At 36.8% G+C, this 27,235-nt stretch overlaps 1 protein-coding gene across 4 annotated transcripts in view; it reads left to right on the top strand.

Moving 5' to 3' along the window:
* Window positions 1-24,032, top strand: part of TMEM241 (transmembrane protein 241) — a 40,967-nt gene extending 16,935 nt beyond the window's left edge. For 2 of the 4 annotated variants that reach the window (XM_039328543.1, XM_039328542.1), the window contains exons 10-17: window positions 1,518-1,553; window positions 2,137-2,171; window positions 4,539-4,608; window positions 6,760-6,853; window positions 15,566-15,648; window positions 17,284-17,441; window positions 18,807-18,871; window positions 22,371-24,032. In XM_039328543.1, coding sequence (XP_039184477.1) covers window positions 1,518-1,553; window positions 2,137-2,171; window positions 4,539-4,608; window positions 6,760-6,853; window positions 15,566-15,648; window positions 17,284-17,441; window positions 18,807-18,841 — 511 coding nt within the window. In that variant the 3' untranslated portion in view covers window positions 18,842-18,871; window positions 22,371-24,032. The remainder of the gene's footprint in view (window positions 1-1,517; window positions 1,554-2,136; window positions 2,172-4,538; window positions 4,609-6,759; window positions 6,854-15,565; window positions 15,649-17,283; window positions 17,442-18,806; window positions 18,872-22,370) is intronic. The other 2 variants (XM_039328544.1, XM_039328545.1) reach the window with 2 other exon arrangements.
* The last annotated feature ends 3,203 nt before the right edge of the window (window positions 24,033-27,235 follow it).

Genomic DNA, 27,235 nt, shown 5'->3' with positions numbered 1-27,235 from the left:
TATTCTTTAGTTCTTTATATAATTAAAATAAAAGACTAAGAAGGATTAATAAGGAGACAGAAGAAGAAATTGATAGTTGCCTTTTGCAAGTATAGGTTAACTTTCCATAGTTTGATACTCTTGAGATGTATTGGAACTAAAATTCTCAAAATTTCTTTGCCAGCTTATCCAGTAGATAAATAGGTACCACTTTGGTGGGAGGGTAACTGCATTCTGAGATTTCATGTTGGCCACATGACCGCAGAAAAGTCTTCAGACAGCTCTGGCTCAGTGGCCTTGAAAGGGAGATGAGCACCACCACCTATAGTCAGCAACAACTAGCGGAATAAAATCTGCAGGGACTCCTTTACCTTACTTTACCTATCCAGTAGTAGTTGAAAATTCTGGAAGTTACTTTTGGTCCCAACATATCTAGAAAAACCTGGTTTGAAAGAATAGCATTATTAGAAACAGATATAATGAATGTAAATATTGTTCAGTAGAAGATTCTTACCATTCATTATGGTAATTAAATAATCTCTAGAGCACAAAAGGTATAAGTAGATTTATTTATGTATAAACTTTATTGATTGCCTCAGTTCTGAGGGACTCCAGGCAGTGTACAGGTCTAACACATAATAACTGATATATAATTTGAGAGATACAATCTCTCTGACTTAACTGCATACAACCAATCCCCACCCAAAGACATTCCAAAAATATCAAATTTATATTTGCCTTCAGGTAATGAGCATGGAAGCCACCTTTGCTTCTGGAGGCACCTTATTCCAAAAGAGGGGAGTCCCCACAAAGAACACCCTCCATCAAGCTCTTCCCTTTACACCTCATAATAGGAGGACACTTTCAACAGATGCATCCTGCTCATCCAGATCACTTGTCCATCTTTCAAGCCAAAGTCAGTGGCAACAGAAAGTACAGTGATAAGACAGGCTCCATAAATAATTGGTTATTCCCTGAAAATATAATTGAAATATAGATACATAATTTACAGATGACTATATTTTTGAGTAAGGACAATCTCTGAAAAAGAATTGTCAATCTTTTTCTAATTCCATAGATCAATTAAACATCTCACTTTCTAGTATGAAGAAAAAAAATGCTTGTTTTAGATCAGAGTGTGAAAAATGTGTGGGAAAGCCTGATCTGTAGTTTTCTGGAACCAAGAACACTACTCTAGCAATTTCTGTCACCTTATCATACAAATGATGGGAAGATAAGCTTGATTAAACTTCTGCCAGTTCTTGTTAGCTACCTACCATGAGTATTTAACTACCTTGGTGAAACATTTTCATCTCCAAGACAACTCTAGATGTCACACAATAAATATACAGTCAGGCTAACACGTATCTGTCAGATTAAAGGACCTGCCTAAATCAAACTCAAGAAATCTCGTAATTGAAAGAAAATAAGTTAATATAAAAAGTGTATGTTTGTATATTTAATTATTTAAGGGGTAATTGACATTGTTTGACAAAGTTCTGACATTAAAGTAACTGACTTTTTTTTTTGCTCCTTAGTAACTCTGAACAACAATACATAAACTATGCATTCAGGTACATTATATCTTAATTAAGGAAAAATATGGAATGTTTACCATCCCTTCATAACTGTACATACATTAAGTTGAATGACTTTAATATCTATCATATTCATATTATTCATCTTATTTAATGCTATTATTTACTTAATTATATTTTGATGGAAACACCAAAGCAATTTTTTAATGCATTATCAGCTAGTTATAAAAAAAGAGTGAATTCTGAATTGAATGTGATATAATGTGATGCCCCAGAGCAGTCATGCTGCATTCCATGGAATCTATACTGAGAATCAAATGGACCTAGAAAATGGATATTTTTGTGTGTGTCAACATTCAGGAATGCTGCTTACATTTGCGAAAAATGTCTTTCTGCAATATTAGACTCACAAATATAGAAGCATGCTGTATTTATAGAATCCTGATACCCAGATGGATCAGAAAATAAGTCAAAGAGCCTACAGCCCCCTTGAGAATATTTTTAGATGAATTGAGGAAGGTATCTAGAAGAGTCCTAGATTAAGGAAGTTATTGTAATAAATAATGGGTTGTCTATTGGTATATTAAAATTACAAATTAATGATATCTTTTGTTTCTAGTGTGGTGATGTTGGCTTTTGCATCCCACCCAACAGGTAAAAATAACAATAATTATAATTGGTATATGTGTGTGTGTGTGTGTGTGTGTGTGTGTGCATTTTTCAGACCTAGTGTTATTTCTTTATGTATGCTATTTCAGAATTTAGTCTGATTGTGTGTTCCACTACACATATGAATCATTTTTACATACTCGGGACTCTATTCCTTTTAAAAGTTTTAGCTAATCCAAAAATAGCCCAAAATCCAATCCTGAGATGCTCTGATATTGCATGATTTGGGAGCTGCACATGCATAGCTTCTTCACTGCTAATATTGTTGTGAATATGTGCACATTAGAGTTTGATGTTGAGACCGAGGAGTGCAGCTCAGCAGGTGAAGGAGAGTCTGAAAAATGAAATTGTTCATTATTGCATCTCAACTGACAAATAACACTTAATGCTCACTTTATGAATCAGAATTATCTACTGTGTTTGATTACAGCATTTTAGAGGCCCACTCCTCAGGGTCTTACAGTGGTGTCAGCCCTTGTTTCCCTCTAGCATGGCTCCTGTCTGCCTACAGAATAGCAATTCCAAGTCTTTTGGGGAACAGTGTAGATCATTTCAAGCCAAAAGGATAGATTTCTTTCTGTTGATGGTCTACAAAGGAGAGAGTTCAGCTTTGCCAGTAAAGTACTTTTACTTCTAGCACGCTATAAAACAGAATTTAGTCTTTTAATTTTGATCTCCAAAGATTGTAAAATAAAACAACTTGCAGAATATACAGCATTCAAATTTTGGGTAAACTGGGAGACAATCAGTTCTAGTTTCTCCTTAGGCACAAAGCCTGCTGGGTAACCTTGGGCTGGCTACATTCTCTTAGCCCTAGGAAGGAGACAATGGCAAACCATTTCTGAAAAAGAAAACCTCATGGACTTGTCAGGGCACTCTCTGAGAACTGAATATGATTAAATGGAAAAAAGACAGGTCTTTAGTTTACAATTGCTATGGTTTTTAGCCAACAACATTGGACTAGAAGACCTCCAAGGTCCCTTCCAACACTATTATTCGGTTATCCAAAAAACAAGCTAGCTATTGTGAGGTGGTCTCTCCAGATGTTTTGAATCTGCATATCCCAGAGTCCCTCAAATATTAGGACAGGCCATTTTAAAGAAAACACAGAGTTGGGAATCAGCAATCTCCCCCAAAAAAAGTGGGCAAGCCTTTATTTACCCCCTGATTCTCCCAGATGAAGAAAAAATGATAACACAGGCAGGTGAAAAATAAATCAACTTCTAGCCTTTTCAATAAACTCTTATACTTATTCCTAATTTTCCCCTATGATTAATATGTTTGCTGGTCTGCTATTTAGGGGAAGATAATGAAAAACGTCTGTAAATCTTGTAGGATCTTATTACAAGTAATCCTTGATTTAACAACTATTCATCCAGTGATTATTCAAAATTAAAATGGCCCTGAAAAAAGTGATTTATGACCATTTTTCACACTTATGACTGTTGCAGCATTCACATGGTCATATGATCAAAATTTGGACACTTGGCATGTATTTATGATGGTAGCAGTGTACAAGGTCATGTGATCACCTTTTGACAAGCAAAATCAATGGGGAAGCTGGATTTACTTAATAACTGTGTTACTAACTTAACAACTTCAGTGATTCACTTAACAACTGTGGCAAGAAACTCATGGGGCAAAACTCATTTAACAACTGTCTTGCTTAAGCAATGGAAATTTTGGAGTCAAAGACTACCTGTTTTTTTTCAAGACCACAAAAATCTCTGATTTTTAGGAGCTGGAATACATTTAACATACAATGCACCTCTTTTTGTACAATGTATTCTCAGATGCAACTTAATAGGTCCCTCTTTTATGAAACTCTGAAATAGAAATCCAGTTGCTGTCTTCTCCCTCTCTCCCTTTGCTGCTTCTTCTTCTCTTCACAACAATTCAGTTATGGAGGGAAATAGTCAATGCTTGCAAATATTCCCTGCGGCATCGTATGGAGATATATATATATATATATATATATATATATATATATATATATATATATATATAGCCAGCGGAAAACAAATTATTCCCTGAACAACCATGATTATAAATGGGAGTCTTGCTCATGAATTTCCATGAAAAATACAAACATTTTTAAAGTAGAAACATGCTCCCTAAATAGCATTCTTCCCTTTTTTTACAACCTGATTTCAGACTGATGAGAAAGAGAATGAAATGTTGTAAGTGCAGTGGCAAATTGCTGAAGTGATAAAAATCATGTTAAAATCAAAAATAAGTAATTCAATTCCAGTGTTACAGTGTTGTGTTCCTCTATTCTGTCCATTTTTCAACAGGGCAACCAAATACTGGTGCCAATTTTTTAAAAACTAAAAATATGATTTTATTTCTTAGGTGATCTCTTCAGTGCCTTGGAATTTCCACTCCTGTACTTTTACATCTTTCACAGCAGTTGCCTTGCCAGGTAACTTTTCAGGATACAAGCCAGACCTTATGATATACGTGGGAAACAAACTACTATATTTTTGATGAGCTGTTAAAGGTGTTTCTTTTTTTCTAGGCTCAAGTATGGTCCTAACCATTCAATTATTGGTCCGCAATGATGCATCATACTAATCTGAAATTTAACCAAATGTTTTCTTCAAAATATGCCAAACATTATAATGTGAATAAACTATAGGATTATTTGCAGCAAAAGGCTGCATAAATTTTTGGTGGGGAATTATACAAATTATAGTGCAGCACTCATGAAAGGCACCAACGCAGGAGAAGTTCATTCAAGTGAATTAGACCAAAATCCCAACACGTGTCTGTTCAGAAGTCAGTTCATTTAATGTTACCCACAGGATGCACTCTAAATGTTAATTTTTAAATCATTTTGCCCCTTCACTCAGTTTGGTTGAAGTAAGCTTCTAAAAGGTATTCTTGCTAGATTGAACCAACTGTTAGTAATATTTTAAAGGGTCCTCAAGAATTCTCGGCTGATATCTCCATCTCTGACATTGTTAAGGCATTCTTCAGATAGCTTTTGAGTTAAAAATAAGTTTATTAATCCTGATGGCAAATGGGACCAGAATTTTTGTTGCTAAGCAGTAGGTTGTAAAGTGCAATATTACGTGACTGCATCACTTAATGATGGCAATCCTGCAGTCCTGGTGCTGTCACAACCCTAGGGCTGAGTGGGTCATTAAGAGAGAAGAAGCCAGAGTCCTAAACAAGCATGCCAGTGGATGCACAAGTGATGCTGGTGGGAGAGGATGGATATTGCAGGCAGGCTCTGAGTGCAGGTGGGCTGCAGATACTACAGGGGATGCCAGAAGCAGGGCCTATGGAGCGCAGGTAGGTAAAAAACCAGGAGACCAACATCCAACTTCTTACCAGCTTCCTCATTGACTTTGCTTGGGGGAAGCCAGCAGGGAATGTCAAAAATTGTGAAATGACTGTGCTTTACTACGTTGTTGTAATTGCGAGTTGGGCACAGAATACCTGGATTGAAATCAAGTGACTATTGGGACAATGTGACAGCCCCAACTTTGCAGACAGGTCACAAGTCCCATTCATTTAGTGCCATCATAATTTTGAATGATCACTGAACAAGTGGTTGTAACTCAAGGACTACCTTTATTTTGAGGATAGAAGCATACCATCACATTTGTATTTTGGCCCTTTTCCACTGAGATGGTTTAGAGCAGCAGTCCCCAATCTTTCTGGTTCTGTGTACTGGTGGCAGGGAGAGTGATGGTTTCGTGTGCGCCACTTAAACAAATGCAGCTTCGTGCACTTGCCTGCTGGTTCCCAATGGACTGTGGACCAGTACTGGGTGGACTGGGGATTGAGGACCCCTGGTTTAGAGGACATGATTTTAACATTACAAGAATTGCCTCCTGAAAAATAGTGACTTTCTAAAACAGGGGTCTCCAACCCCTGGTCCGTGGACTGGCACCAGGCCGCACAAACAAGCAAAGCCCCATCTGTGGGATGCAGGCAGTACATGAAACCACATCCCCTCCGGCCCATGGAAAAACCTTTCTCCATGGAACCGGTCCCTGGTGCCCAATAGGTTAGGGACTTCTGCTCTAAAATGAGCTGAATAGCTGAATAAGATTTAAAAATGGGCAGACTACTGTATTCTGTACAGAATCCTGGTGCAGAATTTGTCCCTATCAAGCAAAGCATCTTTAAGCAAAGTTCTGGCACTAGGATACTCCTGCCAGCAAAAAGGAAGAGCAATTTTTGTTGATTGGGCTTTCTTCTTGTAACCTAATTTCTCCCACAACAGTCTGTTCCAGAATTAGAATGGTACTGCAAAGGAGAATGAATTGAAGGAAATTCCTCGTCCTGCCTTCCTTGATGGGATTCTTTATGGAATCTAAAGCATCTTTCCCTAACATGGTGCCAAAGGCAATGCTGGCTGGGAATTGTGGGAAATAATATCTAATACATCTGGAAGACACCATATTGGGAAAGCTGATTTAAAGCTTTCCAATGTGATGGAAAAGTGTTAGCAAAATAGGGTTGTTTGTTGCTTATCTCTAAACAACATTAACTTGTTTTTTTAAGGATCTTATTTGAACACAAAACCTCAACTAATGCATTTTTCTACTACTCACCACAGTGGACTTCTGGGATTTCTTCTGACTTTACATACTATAAAACTTAAAAGCAGCAGCTCCTCAGGACAATATATAACTTGGAATTTCTTAGCAAAGGTAAGATGATTACTATTCTATTACTCAAAAATTTAAGTGAACATTTTCTTTAATTTAGTCATTACAATGTTAATAACCTATAGTTCTATTATTTGTTTTCTATAATGTAATAAAACAGTGGTCTTTTCTTACTATGTAATTCCTTCGCAGATCTTATCAAAATATATATAGATCTTCCACAAAGATGCTTTGTGTATTTTTTTAAATCACTGTTATTTTTTGAGATCTCATAAAACAGAATTTCTATCTACCACATTTTACCACATTTTTCTACTTATTACTTGATAAGGTAGAAAAATGTGGGTTAGACACCATCACCACCAGATGGATTCGTAGCAGGATGACCGGCCATACACAGCATGTGGTCCTCAATGGAACTGCATCTACACGGAGGGAAGTGTGTAATGGGGTTCCCTAGGCCTCTGTTCTGGACCCAGTGCTCTTCAACATCTCCATCAATGATTTGGATGAGGGGATAGATGGGGAACTCATCAAATTTGAAGACGACACCAAACTGGCAGGAATAGCCAACGCTCCAGAAGATAGGCTTAAGATACAGAAGGATCTTGACAGACTTCAACATTGGGCGCTATCTAATAAAATGAAATTCAATGGAGAAAAAAGTAAAGTTCTACATTTAGGCAAGAAAAACCAAATGCACAGGTATAGTATAGGTCACAGGTCGGCAACCTGCGGCTCCGGAGCCGCATGCGGCTCTTTGAGCCTTCCCCCGTGGCTCCCAGCCTCTCTGCCTTTGCAGAGAGAGAGAGACAGAGAGAGGCAATTGCGATTCCCTGCTTCTCTCTCTCTCTCTCTCTCTCTCTCTCTCTGTGTGTGTGTGTGTGTGTGTGTAAAAGAGAGTGCACTCACAGTATTCTCCGAGGAGCTGAAAAGCTTACTGGGCGGAGCTCCTCCCTTTGCTGCATCTCTGCAGGAAGCAGGAAGGGCAGGAGAGAGCTAGCTAGCCCAGCTAGGCTGACTCAGGAATTCTGGGAGTTGAAGTCCATGAGTCATAAAAGAGACGAGGTTGCTTATTGGACAACAGCTTGAAGCTTGCCAGGTGAGCAGCAGATAGGAGGGGGGGGGGAGAAAGAGAGAGAGAGAGAGAGAGAGAGAGAGAGAGAGAGAGGAAAGAGAGAGAGAGAGAGAGAGAGAAAGAGAAGAGAGCGGGGGAAGAGGAGTGGCAGACCAAGGGCAGATAGAGAGGGAGAGAGAGAGAGAGAGAGAGACCCTTTTGACATCTAAAATGAAGATAACACTGCATATATCCTTTTTTTACCTGTGTGTGTGTGTGTGTGTGTGTGTATACATATACATATATACATATACATATATACACACACACACATACATACACACACACACACACACACACACACACACACCTATAATAAAGGTAAAAAAGGATATATGCAGTGTTATCTTCATTTTAGATATCAAAAGGGTTTTGCGGCTCCCAGTGTTTTGTTTTTGGTGGGAAACGGGTCCAAGTGGCTCTTTAAGTGTTTTGGGTTGCCTACCCCTGGTATAGGTGGTATCTTGCTCAATAGTAACTGTGAGAGGGATCTCGGAGGGGACTGGAGGCTAAAACATAAAGAACGGTATGTCTAGTTTAATGAAGAGAAGGACTGGGGGTGACATGATAGCAGTGTTTCAATATCTCAGGGGTTGCCACAAAGAGGGACTCAAGCTATTCTCCAAAGCACCTGAAGGAAGGACAAGAAGCAACGGATAAAAACTAACCAAAGAGAGAAGCAATCTAGAACTAAAGAGAACTTTCCTGACAGAACAAATAATCAGTGGAACAACCTGTCTCCAGAAGTTATGAATGCTCCAATACTGGAAGTTTTTAAGAAGAGACTGGACAACCATTTGTCTGAAATGATATAGCGTTTCCTGCCTGAGCAGGGGGTTGGATAGAAGACCTCCAAGGTTCCTTTCAACTCTATTATTATTGTTTTTATTTTTGAAAAATTTTAAAATTTTTTACAGTAAAATCCCCTTCCCCAGTCCCTCCCAACCCACCCCAAAACCCTCCCCCAATCTTCCCAGAGCTGAATACAGGCTTAACTAGAACTTAAAAGAAAAAAAAAGAAAAAAAAAATTTTTAAAACCCAAATAAACCTTAAACAAATATAGTTACAATCAGTAAACAAATTATAAAATACTTTAACTCCATTATATATAAAGAACAGAAAGAGGAAAATTAAATGTAAATTATTCAAAAGCTAGATGGTATTCTCTTGTATCATACTTATATTGTATAAAATTTATCCATATCTATAATTCAAAACTTCCATTTCTTTCACAATTAATAAACCAATCATCTCTCTAACTTAATAACATTACAAAATATCATATTGCATATAAAGTGAATTAGTTAGAATCTAATCCACCATTAAAATATTATAAACTTTAAGTATAAATTATTAAAAAAACTAAACAATATTTTCTAATATCATACTTATATAAAGTTTATCCATCTTTCTTTGTTATCACCATCAAAAACGCACATATAAACATTGCTTGTACCATTAAAATTCCCTTATACATATTTAAAACAAAATATTCCTTTAAATGCTCCTTACGTTTCTAAGCATGCACTATTTATCTAAAATTTTCATTCAATCTCCCTAGTATCATACATATATTATATAAAATTTATCCGTCTTTCTTTGTCATCACAATCAAATACACATATAAACATTAATTGTACCATTGAAATTCCCTTATACATATTTAAAACAAAATATTCCTTTAAATGCTCCTTAAATTTCTAAACATACACTTCTTATCTAAAGTTTTCATTCTCCATAATCTTCTCTCCTCTTTTCCAATGACCAGTTCCATCCGCAATGGACTATAATCTGTCAATAACCTTGAAGCAATCTGTACATTCTTTACCCATCTCTCTTAACCAATAACCTCGAAAAACTGCTTGAAGATCTACCATTGAAGATTGCGCCAAAGAACTCTTAGGTCTTGCTTCTCCCACAAACTCAGAAACAAATTCTTGTAAAACTTCCTTAACCTCCTTCTTCTGTTGTTCCTCTTCCTTGCGTTTATATGCTGCCGGAGTCATTCTCTGCTCCTTCATCTCCACTTGTTGAGACCCCTCAGTCTGTGATTTTCCAACTTTCATCAATACAGCTTCTTCAGATTGCAATTCTACCTTCTTCTCTTCCAAGACTTTAAACATTATAGGTGACGATGAGCATGCTCCCAGGACCGAAGTATAAAACTCCTTTGCTTTAAAAACAGTATTAAGTCTATAACGTGTCCCGCATAGCTTACCACTATTCCAATCGGGATATCCCATCTGAACGGCATCTGCCTCTTTTTAAGTTCATCTGCTAAAAAAGCAAACTCCTTTCTTCTTAAAATTTTAGATGGAATCTCCTTTAAAATTATAACATCTTGTGCTGCAATCTGAAACCTCTTATTGTAAAAAACTTGTATAATTTCATTGCGTAGGGATCTTTTCCCAAAGTAAATTACCACATCTTTGGCAAATTTCTTTGCTTTGCAACCCAAGAGTTGACTCTAAATATTTTTTCAATTTCTCTTAGTATTCTCTTTTTCTCTATCCAAAATCACAGCAAAATCATTTGCAACCATCTCTCTCAGATCTCCTTGCAGATGTTCACTCAAGCCTCTGATTCTTAAAGCGAATTCCATCTCTCTATATTGAAACATAAGAATCTCATCTTGAAAATCTTCCATCTTTTTTTCCATGCCATCAAATTTTCCCTCCAAGACCTTCACTTTATCTGCAACTTCTTCAACATGAAAATCCAACTTTTCAACAACAGAGACAAGTCCTTTTAAAGCCAAAACTATATCTTGCCTCAAGATCCTGTTATTTTCCACTAAAATCTCTTTCACTTCTCCCCTAATTTGAGATATAGCATTTCCCATTACATCTTGCAAATCTTTTACCGTTAGTGACTGTGCAGGAGAAGAGGGTAATAATGTTGATTTAGGTTGTTGCACTGGTAATATCACCGAAGAAGAAACCACCTTAGGAATTGTAGAAATTACTGGGCGTTTTGAAGCCATCTTGAAAGAAAAAAAATTATTTTCCTCTTTCCTCCTTCTTAAAAAATACAAAAAAGGAAAGAGAAAAAAAGAGTTAAACAAAAGAGAGGGAGATTAACTCAAAAAAACCCAAATCCTCCTTCAAAAAAATCATTGTAATAAAAAAAGAGAAATAGGAAAAGAAGAGAAAAAAAATAATAATTAAATAGACAAAATCCATTCCGTCTCCTTAAAAGAAAAAACTTCAAATCGCCATTTTACTTTCCCTCTCAACAAAGGAAAAAGAAAAAGAAAGTAACTCTTTAGACTTGAAATCCAAACTTAAAATCCAAGTAAAATCAAAAAAATCCTCTAATCAGCTCTGTCCGCTTTTTAAATAACTCACCAGTTCTCTTTAAGCGCGGAGGTGGGAGCGGTGTCTTGCTTTGTCCCAAACAACAAGGGACAAAGGCACCTGAGAAGCGGAGACACCCTGAACTCTGTGGGAGCACTCCTTTCACCCCAAAAGAAACTCCTTTGGGATCTCAGAGGCTCAACCACTATTCAGGGTGAAACTCCCCTCCCTCCCTTGGCCCGGGAAGGAGGTTTCAAACCGCAGAATAGCTGATGCCTGCTGTTCTCAGCGGTTTTAACGCTGTCTCAGGAGGACGGCTACAAAGTAGCCACCAGCGCTACACCACCGGAAGTCCTATTATTATTATTGTTATTATTATTACATAATTAAGATTTTCCCCAAAGCCAAAAAAAAAAAGGGTTTTCTTTGAAATCCACATTACTGGTATTATTACATTGGAAATCACAGCCGTATTTCTGCAGCCATTTGGAGTAGTGAGGGGTTTTTTTAATCATGGAGGGTGGAAATTCTCCCCGCCAGCATCTTTATTCAATTTCAGTATTTCATTTCCATATGAAACGAAAGGGCATTGCAAGTCTTTACTATAAGTTCTTCAACCTCTATACCAGGGGTCTTCAAACATGGCCCTTTTATGACTTGTGGACTTCAACTCCCACAATTCCTCAGCCAGGCACGCCTGGTTGAGGAATTCTAGGACTTGAAGGCCACAAGTCATAAAAGGGCCATGTTTGAAGACTCCTGCTCTACACTGACTCTTAACTTTTTAACATGTGGCTTTTCTTCCATTCTAGTTATGTGTAATATTATTGTATAAAATGCTGAAATGTATAAAGCATCTTCCTACCATCACTCAGAATGCTGAGCATCATTAATAATGCCCAAAAAATGTACATAGATTTGCTGCTAAGCCAGCATTCATAAAGGTTAATAGAAGGTATTCTGCGTGCTGTGTTATCACAAAGCTGATGTATGCAGGAATATTTGAGGTTTTTTTTTTTAGTTATTAGTCTTACCTCATTATGACTTTCATATAGCTGCCTCTCAGATTTTTCCCCCCAAACACTTAAGCAAATGTGGTCAAATACATACAGAGATAATATAAGGATTGGTGGTAGAGGAGAAGGCTGGCAGATTCCTTTATTTTTCTGCTGGGGGGGATCATTCATGATCCAGGCAAGCTTATTGTGAGCACAATATACAGGGGGCACAAAAATACCTATTGTCCAAGGATTGCCTGACATTTTCTTCAATCAAAAATGGTTTAGGCAAATATAGATATTCCTCATGATTATAACAGAAAAAGGTGAAGGCAACAGTAACTGACTCCATTTAATGATGTGTTGAAAAGGTCACTGTGGTCTATAATAGTGAACATTGGTCCTAAGGTATATCCAAAGCCAACGTTCAACTTTCATACAATTTTAATATCTGAAGAAGATGTGGAGAATAGAGTATTGATATAAAGGACTTGTTGCAGCTATAAATGTAGACTTTCTGCTTGTTTCCATAGAGATGACATGATAATAACTTTGAGGCATCAAGCACTAATTATCCAGTATTCAAATTGATGCAGAGTCCTCAAACTAATCTTGATAACTCTTGTATTTTTTATAATTCTACTTCCTTTTTTTAATGCTGATGTGCCCTTGGTATGCAAAAGTACAATTTCTCTCATGAGATTAAAACTATCAAAATGAGCTATTGCAGTTAAAACCTATAGAAAAACAATCTAAGGAAGAATATGATAACTGCAATACAGGATATATTTCATCCTTGTCTTAATACTGCATTTACCTTGATATAAATTAGAGTTGCAATCAGTTTGTCCATACTGATCATTCTCACACATGTCAATCATTGTAGACATAATTAAGAACATGATCTGAAGGCATTATGATCTTGCTGAAGCTAAGATGGTTTGGAAGACCTATTAGGAACCTTTCTTTCTTACCATGAACTCTACAACAGAAGAAAAACAGAATCAAAATATAAAAAATAGTAATAGCGAAAATAGTAATCCTGTCCTTTCCAACACCATGCAACCAGGAGCTACTGAACTTTTCTTCCTTTCTGGTTACATGTCAGACTATTGTATAAAATGTTGAAAAGTATAGAACATTGCCAAGTTACACATAATTGTAACATTATTGCATTATTTGTAATGAGTCTTCCTCTTTGCCATTTCAAATGTTATTTCTGTTTCTAATGAAAAAATATGAGTTCCAGAATTAAGAGAATTATTCTCTGTATAATAGCTTCTTTCCTGTGCCCACCTTGGCAAGCCAAGGTTTTTATTTAGTCTTTCCCTTAAGCTATTTATAGTCATTTGATATAAGCTGAACAATGATTCGTGGAGATAGTAAAGGGAAAAAAATAACAAGAATTGGTTTGGAAATAATTTGTAAACAAATATGCCAGATGATTGAATGTGAACAAATGTTCAGATTTAGAAGATACTAAAATTAGATCGTATTATGTCACAAGTACAGTTTACATTCTTATTCAGTGCAATAACCTAAAGTTTCTTTCAGGATAGCTCAGTTTCAGGTTTGTCCTTGGTGCCAAATCTTATCTGATAACTTCTGCGTATTTCCTGTTTCTTGGTGTAATTCTAGTTGGAAAAAATAGGGGTTGGTAGGGTGAGTAAAAGCTACGGGACAGGGAAGATAATGGGAGAAATATAGGCCAGAGCAAGGAAAAGACAGTTATTTCTGTGTTATTTCTCCTTTAAGTCCTTGGAGAAACTCATAATATAGCCAGGATTGTGTAAGGAGAAGTCAAATGGGTTAAAAAAAAATAGCTGGCTTTTTAAACATAAAAGAACCATGCTGAGCAAGCTGACTTAGCATACATGATCCAGAAACGTAGGCTGCCAAAAAAGTTGACATTAATTTATTCCAGCTGTATTTACCACATTGCTTGGTACAGCTGCCTATAGTACCTAAATGTCAAACAGGCCTGGTAGCACCTTGAAAACTAATTTATTATTATATAAGTTTAATGGATCACAGTAATTTTGATACACAACAGGTAATGCAGTAATAAATTGAGTAGATGTTAACAACTTTGCTTTTCCAACCAAAAAGAATTATACTTGACTGATGTTTCCTCTTCGGAGTTAGCTATCAAAGAAATTATACAAAGGGTCAGTTCCACATTACAGGCGCATAACCTATGAAGGGTCTCAGTGCTGGAAAGGAAGTGCTCAAGATCTTAAGCCTGCTCCAGGCTCAGGAGAAATTTAGACCAGCTGTTTATTTGCAGTGGAAGACCTTAAAAATAACAACTAGGTAAAAAATGGATGGATCAGAGTTCTCCAACATAGAGCTACCATTGCCAATCTTTTTGTAGAAAAATGAAGCATAACACAACTCCCATTCCTTCCTTTTTGCTTTTCCATTACATCATCTGAGAAACTGCAGACATACTGCAAAAGTGACAGAATTAAAAAAATTAGCTGTGGGGACAAATGGAACGGGATCAGCAAAGCTGTTCATTTTGTTCTTTATTTAAATCAGGCTTAGGAACATTTTTTTTGCTTTTTATAATATCTCAATAACAGCCTGAAATTTAAATTAGAAATGGAAAATAAGCATAAATAACAATGTTTAATGCACAGCAATATTTGAAAGAACAACAGAGACATAATGTAAATATTGTTTTTTTAATTAAATGCTGTAAGCTACCCAAAATCACTTTCATGTGAGATGGGTGGCTATACAAATATGATTAAATAAATAAAAATTAACAGAAATGTTCCATTTTGCAATGAAATTAAGCAAATAGAGTTTTCTTGTGCTGCTCCAAGTGCCACTATCTTCCCAAGTATTGCTAAACAATATCAATTTGTCAATGTTTTATTTAGTCAAAGCTTTTGAGTGTTAGTATTGGTGACTTAATGTGGAGTCTTTCCTCATTCACACCTAACTATGGCACAGATGTGGTTTTTGCAATCAAGAGGCCTGCCAGACACTTGTTGCCACTGCATGTCTTTAAGTCTATTTTTCTGTTTACAACATGTGCACACATATACAAGATGCTCACATAATTGTTGCATTTGATAAGAGTTTTTAAAAAATGAAATCAGTCTTTTCATGCTACCTGTAACTTGGAGAAAAGAGAATTCAGAATTTATTTCCCCCCCCCCTCCACTTTCTACCATTGGCAAAGTGCCTTACTTTAATTTCCCAATTTATTAATTTTAATAAATTTTAAATATTATATTTAATCTTAACTTCAATCTAAATGTTATCTGCTGTTTCAGTTTTAGTCTGTTGTAATCAGTTTTACTTGATTTTATGTGTTTTTTCTACTTGTAGCCTGAACCTCTGAATCTCCCCTTAGGAGTTTTCTGTAGTGAAATTGATAATATTACGGACTTGAAACACTTTGGATTTGGCAGGTAATTGGAGCCATGATTGCTCACAAAAAACATTATAAAACCTGTCAGAAAAAAACAATTTTTGTGAGAAAATAGCATCTGTCCTTGGCAGTGGTTCAGTGAATGTAGGTTCTTTGCAATCTGACTTTGGGGACTAGATAATTACTGAGAAAATATATTATAGTTTATTGACACAAAAAATCACATCATATCAAAATGCTAAAGCCTGTGAGGTCCAGGACTCATTTAGTTGTTATACTTTGAACCTCTGGCAGTTGATATTTTTTTCTTTTCTTTATACAAAAATTGCAGAAATTCATGCTTGTATTTTAATCTAAATGTAAAGAAAGACATGAGGAAGCAGATATAAAAATATCAAAAATCCGTTTTTTTTTTAAAATGTACCCTGCTATAATTTATTTTATGATCCATGAAGATTGTTTTTTTTTTAAAAAAAAAATTGAATTCAACTTTTGGTTGATTCATTATTTTAAAATGTATTAGATTTAAATTGAGTGTACAAATCAATGTTTAAAAACACGTATGTCTGTTTTCAATCTTGCACCTTGATGCAAAAGGAAAATGGGATGGTGGGGGGGGGGAGGAAATCCCATTCTTATAGTTTTTATATGTAGTGATTACATAGCTGCGATGGAAATTATTCAAATGAGAGAGATCTTAAAAGGGCTAATGAGTGAGCTGCCCTTACTCCCTATGCTTAAAATAAACCACATTCAAACAAGGCAGTGTTGCTGTGTAAAGTATTCAAGATTCTGACCACTTAATTCTATTTTCTGACCTGAGTTTTTTGGCTATTTTAAGGGATTCTTTCCATACATCTTCCCGCCCCTCATTTATTTGTGTATCTTCAATACATTGTGAAGGCAAAGCCATGACAGTCTTTCTCCTTTCATCCTTGTATTCCAAATTCCATAGACTCTGAAAAATATCATTACAGCACATTCCGAAGGGACAGGAATTAAGATGCTTTGCAAGCAGACAATTTAAAAAATGGCATTCCATCAGTGCCCTGGTTCCCTGGAGACTGTTTAAAGACTCCTTCCACAAAAGGGAAGCTAAATAAATTTATAACACGTGCACACACATTTTCAGTACTAGTTATGCACATTTGGTTTTTGTAAAAGGAAATGAAGTCCAAGTAGCTGCTATGAGAGGAACCTTTCCTACTCAAAATTTCTGGTATTGTGAAGGTGAAAAGATACCCTGTCAGTTTTTGCAATTTGGCACTTTTTACAATGGTTGAAATCAGTGTTTCTCCCCTTCACCGACTTTTAAGATGCATAGACTTCAATTCCCAGAATCCCCCAGCTCAGCATGAAGTTGATGAGGGAGAGAAACACTGGCTTAAACTATGCTGTTTTTTGTTGCAGTAGGAGTGGAGGACTCCAGCAAGAATTACTTTCTGGGGCAGTGGTGAAATTGGCATGAATTTCTGTCCTTCCTTTGACAGAAAGCTAGCTGGTTACAAAAGGCCTTACCACTGCTTTACTTGTTTTCTCTTCTTCCTTGCCTTGCAATGGAAGGCTCTGAAATAAATCATCTAAACTGAAATTGGGGGAGGAAAAAAGCAGCTGTGGGATTCAGCCAGTTCGCATCAGTTTGGCAGAACTGGTAGCTAATTTTTTTGTTGCCCAGGCCCAGAATGGACTTCCGGAAGCAGTTGTTCGCATGTTTGAATCCCACCACTGGAAAGAAGGTTAACTTTTGCCTGAACTGCAGGATGCAGGACAGAGGTCTTCAACTTATGGGCCATGGCCCACTACCGGGCTGTGGCCTCTTGGCCACCGGGCTGTGTGAGTAGCTGGGCAGTGCATGCGCATGTGCATGCGTGTTCACCCCCACTCATGCCACCTTTGTGCAAGTGTGTGGGCAGTGGTAGCACTGCTAGTATCGCACAGGCAGCGGCGTTGCCATGAACCTTGTGTGGGCGGCGACAACAGGCAGGGGTAGCAGTGCAATCCTTGCGCCAGTGGCAGCATCACTGTGGGCCGTGCCACAAGCTTTCCACAGGCACGTCATTGAGCCTCGCGTGCGTGCTTAGCCCCGTTTGTGCACATGTGCGCACATGTGGCCACATTCACGTTTGCGCATGCGTGCGTAAGATGCCTGCCCCTTCCTCTCCCACCGAGTCACCAACCCAGAAAGGTTGGGGACCCCCGATCTAGGAGATGGGTTGAAACAAGCGTTCCCACTGGTTCAGCATTTCACATGTTGCAAAAGGAAATACTGTACTAGTTTTGCTGCTGTACCAGATACACTGCAGCCAGGATGTAAGTGTAGCAGTTCAGTTTTCCATCAGGACTGACAGGATGAGATCACACAGATCAAAGATCACCAAGCTTGTGTAGGGGAACTGCTGCTTGGTTATCTGGAAGAACAGTTTCTTGGTTCTGTGGTTAGTTGGATTATTAGAACACATTTCTGAAACGTGAGTCTCATCTTTTGAAATGGTACATTCCTCCAAATCATAATACAGACAGTCCTAGTTTAGTGACTACCCTATTTAGTGACCATTCACAGTTACAACACTAATGAAAAAAATTACTTCTCCAATCTTCACAGTTGCAACTTATTGAGGTTTATAAGGCAAAGAAAAACTGAAGTCAAACTGTAAACATAGTTGCAGTTTCATTTAGAGACTGCTTTGCTTAATGACTCAGATACTCAACCCAATTATGGTCGTTAAATGAAGACACCTGTAATACTAATACATTATAGTTCATTCAATACAAGATTTCTCTTGTGAGATTTTTTTCTCTCCTCAAAGAGATGACCCAGGCTATCTTAAGGTCAAAGACACTTTCTCAGGGAACCCCAAATGCGTTTGATGGTGACAAAAAAATGTTAAGACTAGATGAGGTTTTCACATGATCCAGCAGGACTCATATGTTCTTACAAAACTGCCCAAGGAATCTGAGAAAAGTGCTAATATATATAAAAACCCTTTGAAATAAAGATAAATATTGTCCTCACTCTCTTTGGATTAGGGATGTCCACAGGGTATCTGCCACAATTAAGCATCAATTGCATCATGTGATTGTCTTGACTTTTTCAACCACATCCTGAGTACACCTCTGCCCTAGCCCTTTGTAAGTTCTTGGGGTTAATTAAAAGAAGATTATTGCAACAACGAGCTTTCTGTCTCATTGTCTTTCTAGGTTATCACAGCTGGTCTGTCACCATTCTTCTTTGAAATTGCAGTGAATGTACCAACTGCCTGCTGGTATGTATTTTAGACAGAGGATTGTGGTTATTTAAAATGTTCTTGAATTTTTAAGTCATCTTCCTTAGTTTCATCTGACTTGGTCATTTTTGCCAAACCACAGAGTTAAGCTGCAAAGAACATTTTATAAAACTAGATAAGGATGTATTGAACTGATGCTGTACATTATAACAGGACCTACTTTAAAATAAAAGCACCAAGAGTACCAGCAGTACGCCTCCACTGGTTAGCCAAAGGAAATAGGGAAGCTGTGCTGTTTAGCGGAGAAACCCCACTGACCTTGTATGTCAGAGATGGATAAGCTATGCCTACATGCCTCCCTGGTCTTCTCTTTTTACTTCTTGTCCTTTTCTCTTGCTACTGCCCCAGCTATCCTGACACTTCAGAGGATAAGAGTCACAATGGGCCTCCAATGAATGGCTGTAGGTTTAAAGTGGTGTTGTCTTCTCTGAAATGATGAACATGGGTACTCCTGCTTACATGGGAATAATTCCCATTAATTTTAATAGGCCTTTTTAGCAATGAAAGCACATAAATTATATCTGGTATGGAAAAAGAGAGCCAGTTTGGTTTAATGGTTAACATACCAGACTACTAGAAACTAGGAGCTTTAGACCTGCCTTAGGCACAAAGCCAGCTAGGTGACCTTGGGCCAGTTACTCTCTCCCAGCCCTAGGAAAGAGGCTATGCAAACCACTTCCAAACTCTTGCCAAGAAAACTGCAAGTAGTTCCCAGGAGTCAAGACTGACTTGAAGACACCAAAACCAAGATTGAAAAAAGAAAAAGAGAACTTTCTTGATATAAACCATAACTGTTAGTAGTTATGACTGCAAAGACAAGGCAAAGGAACTCCTCACCAACAGAAAGTTACTTTTTGGAATACAGTTCTACACAATGAGATGACAGGTGCTACTTAAATAGGAAATTGGTTAAATCCATGGAGAAAGAGCTTTGATTAGTCACCATGACTACTCCTTGGAACCCTTTTCCAGATATAATAAGGGACAAAATAAATTATTCTGTTAGACTTGATGGGTTGACCCAGAAGGAATCATTTTAAGTTCAGATGGCTCATGAACCTGTGAAGGGCCATTAATTTCTACCTCAGTCAATAGATGCTGAAAGCATTCTTTTCACAAGCTTATGCTGTTTATTAAGAAATATGCCTTGCTGAACTTCAGTAAGACTTATTCCCAAGTGGGCCTGTATAAGATGTTTCTAATGGGCTTTGATCTCACCATTGCTCCTCCCCACCTCCCAGAGTATATTTTTCCAAACAGTCATATCCTTGTCTTACAAGGAATAATGATTTTAGTATGTTATGGTGTAAGAATGGTACTGTTTATATAATACCAATCTTACAAATCATATTTCAGGAACAAAGGCGTCTGTATGATTTGCAAAAGCAATGAAACTGTAAGAGCCCAAAGGAGTATAATACACTCAAAATCCATTAGTTTTGCTAGCTTGCCATATAAAAAGCACTTTCTACTTATACATTGTACAAAGATTTGTTTTATTGATATAGCTGTAAAAGAGGCTTTGTGGCTTTTTTTTAAAACCAAGTTAGGGAACTAAAATATAAGGCTGTAACATAGAATTGGTGGAAGAACACAGAGCAGAGGCATTTTGCTGAATTTGAGGGGGAGGAATGGGAGAGTAGCCTTGAAGCCATCTGTTGCCCTTGCTCAAGATGAATGATGCATAGACTGACTTTTCTAGAAACAAAAGATGAACCTCTTGAACCTGGCTGCCTCTGAAATCCTTTGTTCAGCTTATGCTGTTGGTCACATTAATACAGGACAGGAAATGCCATATACAGAATTGGAATATGAGAAGCCAGAATTGGAGAAGTACCTTTGGGGCAGGTGTGATAGGGACCCCTAGATGACAGGCAGTGTTACAGAAACACAATAGGAAATTCAAGTGATCCACCCAAGCTGCTATGCAGGTTTTTTTCCAAACCTATTTAGTACCCTTCAGTAAATAAATAATTTATATAAACTCTCTTTAAAACTAAAATAGAAGTAAAAGACCACATAGAAGCTTAGGTTGGGGAGTCTTTGCATCTTATCTGCAGAGCAGCAAAGTTTACTGATTGACGTTCCCTCCTCTCAGCCTGCACATACCACAAGGTTATTACATTGGTGGGATTCAGCCAGTTCGCACCAGTCTGGCAGAATCGGTAGCTAATTTTTTGTTGCCCAGGCCCAGAATGGACTTCCGGAAGCAGCATCCACACAGAGAACCGGTTGTTCACATATTTGAATCACACCACTGCGTTATTGTAACCCTAAAGAAAGGATCTGCAGCTTTAGTATTCCTTGGAAGGAAGGACAGGATAGGATGTCCAAATTGTATCTTATGCATTTGCTAGATTTTTGTCCTGCTTTTCACCAGAAGCTCAAGGTGATGTATGTAGCATTCCTTCCCCTCATATTGCCTCATAAAAACCCTGTCAGGTAGAGTGGACTGAGAGAGAGGTATTGGTATCCCATGTGAATGGACTTGAAATCAAGTCCACCTGATTCTCCTCCAGCACTTTAACCAATATCCCAAACAAATATGAAAATATACTGCATATTTAGTCATATTTGGATTAATCCACACAATTCCATTCTTTTGAGAGCAAATTGCCTCCCCTCAAGAAAATTCCTGGTACTGTGAGCAATACGAAGGAGGGAATTTATGACTTATTAACAGCACTATGGATAAGTAGTAGTTTTTGCTAATGTACAGGGTCTTTTGGTTCAAGCCACTGAGAGCAATGTTCTATCTTAAACATACTCATAGGTCTATCCACATTTAAATTATGAGGACTGTACAACTCTGACAGTTTAAAATAAATGGATGAAAGAGGAATTTTGGATTAAGTATTACCGTATAGTCATAGAGTAGTTAAGAGTAAATATTAAATAGAGCAATTAAGAGTACATATTAAGCCAGTAAATTGGGGCACTCTAGTCGTCCAGATCTACAACTTCCAGCTTAACTAGCCTGCATAACCAATGCCAAGATTTGCGGGGATTTATAATTTAACAGCATTTGGAGGGCCAAAATTTCCTCAAGCTCACAAATGAAGAGTCTGACATGCATACCCTATTATTCTCAGAGCTTCCCTAGAGGAAAACATTGACTGAATGCTCCCTATACTTTTATCCAAACTAATATTTCAAAATGCCCTGAATTAATCAGTGGCTAGTCCTTCCGGGATTTAACTGAGAAGAAAGGGCAGTCTAGGAGAAAGAAAGTCTCAGGCAAAGGAACTCTATCCTTCCCAATTGTTGGTACCTTTCCTAGGGCATAACCACTAAGGTTGGTGGATGAGTCTTATAGATGGAATCTGGATGGGATCATATTTTCAGCAATCCATGCTTGCTTCCATTATTGAACAAGCTGAAAAAACTTAGTTTTGAGTTATGCTGTCTTAATTGTGAGTTTCTGGTGTTTGTTCTACAAATGTTTGCTAACAAAATTTCTGCTATCCTTTCTTAACAGTCTTTTGCTGGCTGGATTTGCTGAAGTCTTGCTTCTTTACATTGAAAGGACTGGTACATGAACACTGGCAAGTGAAAAATGATTCTTCAATGGGACTCTTCAATTTTTGCTTTAAGAATAAACAATTAATGAAGACGTAGGCAAACAAGTGCAGTCTCATGGTGGCTTTCTCAACAATAGGTCATACTCACAATGAAACTGAGGCATCAGCTCTAGGACAGAGTAGGATTAAATCCATTTGTTCCTGTTTTTAAGCCATATCTTCTATTAATAGCAATGCATAAAAATGGGATTTGATTCTTTTTTTATATATATTATGCTAAAATGAATGATCATCACTAAGCTGGAACTTTTCTGGTACTATTCAAACATTCCCTACTTTTTTCCTCAGGGCCAACCTTCTAATTGTAGTACTCTATTCAGATTATTTTATCAAAGAATGGAATAGATATCCCAACCCCCCCCCCATGAAGCCCTGGGTTGCAGATATTCTGATCTCAAGATGTTTTGCAGATAAACAGTACTTACAGTACGTTCCTCATCAGCTTGGGGTGCCCATTATCTATTGAAGGTAACATGCTGTACTTTCTGCTTCCTTATTTTCCTCCTGACACAGCATGGCAAGATGTCAGCTGCAAAAGTGTGTGAGAGGAATGGATCCATTGGCAAGCATCAGTACCATACATTCCTGGGGGGGGGGCAGTGATACAGATCCAATGACCTTTCATATGATCTGGCCCTCACATGCAATAGTGCTATGTTTTGTTTTACTGAACCAGTGTAGAATGCAGCCAATAATGTAGATTGTTTTTTACACTTGACAACTTTAAGATGTGCAGACTTCAATTCCCCAGCTACAAACCTGCTGTGAGGGAAATATTGGATGCAAGAAAAATCCAACCCAACTATAAATGACCACTCATAAATAAATGATCAGTAACTCTTGATAGGATAAGCACATTTGAAGACTTATCCCTCTTTGTCCAACTACATTAGTTGTGTCAACTCAGGTACACAAAATCATTTGTGCTTACTTCCATACAAGACCTTCTCTCATTGATTCACATACACTAATCTGGTTAAACTGTTAACAAGATACATTAGTTGGGTTCAGACAATACTCCAAGTCACATTATGCTTTTGTATATATGAACACAGCTATCTATCTCCAGTTTGCCTCGGCATGGGCAAAATGTAAGCATACTAGCTAAGTTAATTTTTGTTTCCGTGGGTACAGGGTTATAAGTATATTGTGATTTGGCATTTTTGAGCCTCGTTGCAAAAGGAAATAAATTTCAACTTAGTTGGAAAAGAAATAATAACTCATTGGAAGGTCTTCTCCAACATGAGTCCTTTGTACTTTTTGGCGTGGTAGAGATATAGATCACTGTGAATATTCAAATGTTGACTCTGTTAGAATTGAATGGTAACTAGCAAAGATGTGGTTTAATCTCCACCAAAGTAAGAGCATCACATTCAGTTCTACTTTCTGTATAAAATGAAACAATCTGAGAATAAAAATTTACAAAAAACACTCCATCCCAGAATCTGATGTGTGCCAAGGATTCTGTGGAAAATAAAAGTAAAAATGTGGATGATAATCAGCACATCTGCAACACTAGTTACATTGAATGAAAAATAAAGTGAATCTTATATTAAACACTAGTCTGTTTTTTCACTTATGTTTAGTTATTATTACTATCTAAATATTTATATATATGGGGTATAATACTTACCTGTATGTTGTAATTAGTTCTGACTCTGCATATGTACAAGGAAATATAGTGATGTTGCATACAGTTTTTGAAATTCAGTCTGCAGCATTGCTTCATTTGAATGCAGGCTCGCTCCATAGCAAATATTGGTCTTTGAATCTCTCTTATGCCTAAATATTTTTGCTGAGCAAAAATGCTCAGCATCTGGGTAAGGGGCTTGTTAAGGGCCTTTAAGATACAAATAGTCTTCAACTTACAACAATTCATAAGTAACCATTCAGTTACAACAGCACTGAAAAAAGTGACTTATGACCATTTTTCACACTTACGACATTACACCATCCCCATGGTCACCCAATCAAACTTCAGATGTTTGGCAACTGAGTCATATTTATCACAATTGCAGTGTCCTGGAGTCATGTAATCACCTTTTGCAATCTTCTGAAACAAAGTCAATGGGGAAGCAAGATTCACTTAACAACTGCATTGCTAACATAACAACTGCAGTGATTCACTTAACAAATGTGGCAAGAAAAGTCATAAAATGGGGCAAAACTCACTTAACAACTGTCTTGCTTAGCAGCAGAAAATTTGGGCTCAAATAGTAGTTGTAAGCTGATCTTTATGTCACTGCCATTTTTCAAATCCTCAACAGGACGGAATCATTTGCTTTATTTATTCGAAGCAAAAAAAAAAAAAAAAAAAAACCACCAAAAAACAAATACACACTACATCACTCCAAAAGTGAAATAATTCAGCCAATACTATGATACTTTTATGCAATATTGTTGCTAGAATTTGTCAATTTAGAGAGACAAAAGTCACGACGTTAACCTCATTAATATCTCAGAAAAACCTCATTTTGCAGGTCTCTGAATCTGAATCTCACATTCAGAATAAAAATGTTGTTTAGCTACAGTTAGGCTAATACCTGGTCTAGAACTATGACTCCCAAATTAGCAAAAGCATATGGCTGTGTTTCTTCCTAGAAGGCAAACATTTGATAGACATGATAAATACCGCATGTGTTCTGATGAATTCATAATAGAAGTCCTCTATGCAAAAAATTTTAAGCCTCTCCCCATCAAACATGTAAAAAAATCTCTACACCAGAGTTTCTCAGCCTTGGCATCTTGAACAGAAATGGACTTCAACTCCCAAAATTCCTCAGCCAGCATGCACTTTTGGGAATTCTGGAAATTGAAGTTCACATATCTTCAAGTTGCTGCAGTTGAAGAACACTGCTCTACACTTAGACATCTGTAGATCTGTAGGGACCCTTACCCAGATGAAAACCAGTAGATGGTCAACTGCCTTCCTCAAACGTGAGGCTTATTCAAATGGTATTTATATATAAATATACCGAAATGTTAGATATTAAGCTATTATGTTTAAGCTTTAGTCCTAGAATGCACTATCTAAAAACTATAGTAATACACGTGTCCTCCAAAGTCTTGTGTGCAACCAAAGTAGACTTTGCTCAACAACTGAGATTCCAGTCTCGATTGGTTCACTCGTAGATTATTACAGCATAATAAATAAAGGTTCACTTGTATATTATTACAGGATAATAAACAATAACATTATTCAATATTATTCAGGCTGAATTTAAATAACCTTAAATTTAATTCAGTTTTCTCTCAACCATGTCTATTCCCATCCACTTTTGGGGCTTTGCCTTCTCTCAGAATATTAAGAGGCCTTAAAGGTTCTGTGCCATTCCAGTACAATCCATGCTGATCTAGGGTGAAGTCTCTGCCAATGGAAGTTTCTAATTAAACTACTGTTGCAATTAAATCTGGAAATGTGTGTAGGCAAAGTGTATGTTCCTTGCATTCTGCTATGGCCTAAATTATTTGTAATTTAATGTATCATTATAGACATTTTCAATATTATGAGATACAACCCAATATTCAAAAGCAAAAATTGATTCAACATTCTTATTTTTTCTATTGAGAATGTAGTGAAAATCATTAAGAAAAAAGCTTTAATAAGAATTTATTCTTTCCAATGAGTTTCTGTTATATTACATATTTTGGACTTTCAAGATTAATGTATTTTCTAAATACACCTTCTTAGTAAAAACAATTATTTTTGAAGGACAGCTTTATGAAATTGTACATCTACTTCCTTCAGTTTCTCGAAGAAACTTTTATGTTGAGACTTTGGTTTAAATTAGGTGCAAAATCAATTCATCTACAGTAAATACCTATGAAAGTCTATTTAATGAAAGATTTTTAAAAAATTGTCTAGCAGTCCTAATTATTAGTATTATTTAGAATACACCAGCATTTTTCCTACAGGTAAACATTAGAAAATATCCAAAATATAAATGGATAGTTCTGAGTCCTTTTAATGAAAAGAAGTGACTATTTTAGATAGCTGAATGGAGTTTCCTAATCCAATGACGGAACAGCTTTGATTTGGATTTCTATATCATTAATCAAAATAAGGGTTACCTTAATTAATTATGAAAGATTTTTCTTCACAAGGATTATCTTTCATACTAAAAAAACATATGGTCTCTCATAATAAAAAAATATTTGGATTTTGAAAATTGTGATCTTTGGATTTTCTCATAATATTATGAGATGTAGATAAGTGTTCTGCAACAACTTCAAGGAACAAACTGCTCTTATTCACATGGCTGAAATTCTAATACTGAAAGAACCTGCTGTGGAACTGATGATCTACTATTCCTTAAATAGTAGATTTAAATCTCTGAGAATACACTGGATATAAAAATTCTATACACTCATTAAAATGGCAGATTTTTGAAATGTAAACATATCAAACCAAGATAAATCACTTCAGAGTTCTTTCCACCTTTAATATACATTTTAAAACTCAATTGAAAAACAAACTGAAAACTTTTAGGAGGAAAAATAACAATACTAATGTACAATAACATGATTGCATAAAGATGGTTGCATAAAAATACTTTGTTGAAGCACCTCTTGTTTTTATGACACCATTTAGTCTTTTGGGGAAGAAGCCTATCAGCATGGCACATTTTGCCTTGGGAATCTTTGCCCACTCTTCATTGCAAAAGTGCTCCAAATCTGTCAGATTGCCAGAACTTCTCCAGTGTACAGGCCCTCTTCAGATCAGCCCACAGATTTTCAATTGGATTCAGGTCCAGGCTCTTGC

The sequence above is a fragment of the Crotalus tigris genome, unplaced genomic scaffold (genome assembly GCF_016545835.1).
Source record: "Crotalus tigris isolate CLP2741 ecotype Arizona unplaced genomic scaffold, ASM1654583v1 scf7180000024382.2542628, whole genome shotgun sequence".
Classification (NCBI taxonomy): Eukaryota; Metazoa; Chordata; class Lepidosauria; order Squamata; family Viperidae; genus Crotalus; species Crotalus tigris.
This window is presented reverse-complemented; position numbering and strand designations above follow the sequence as displayed.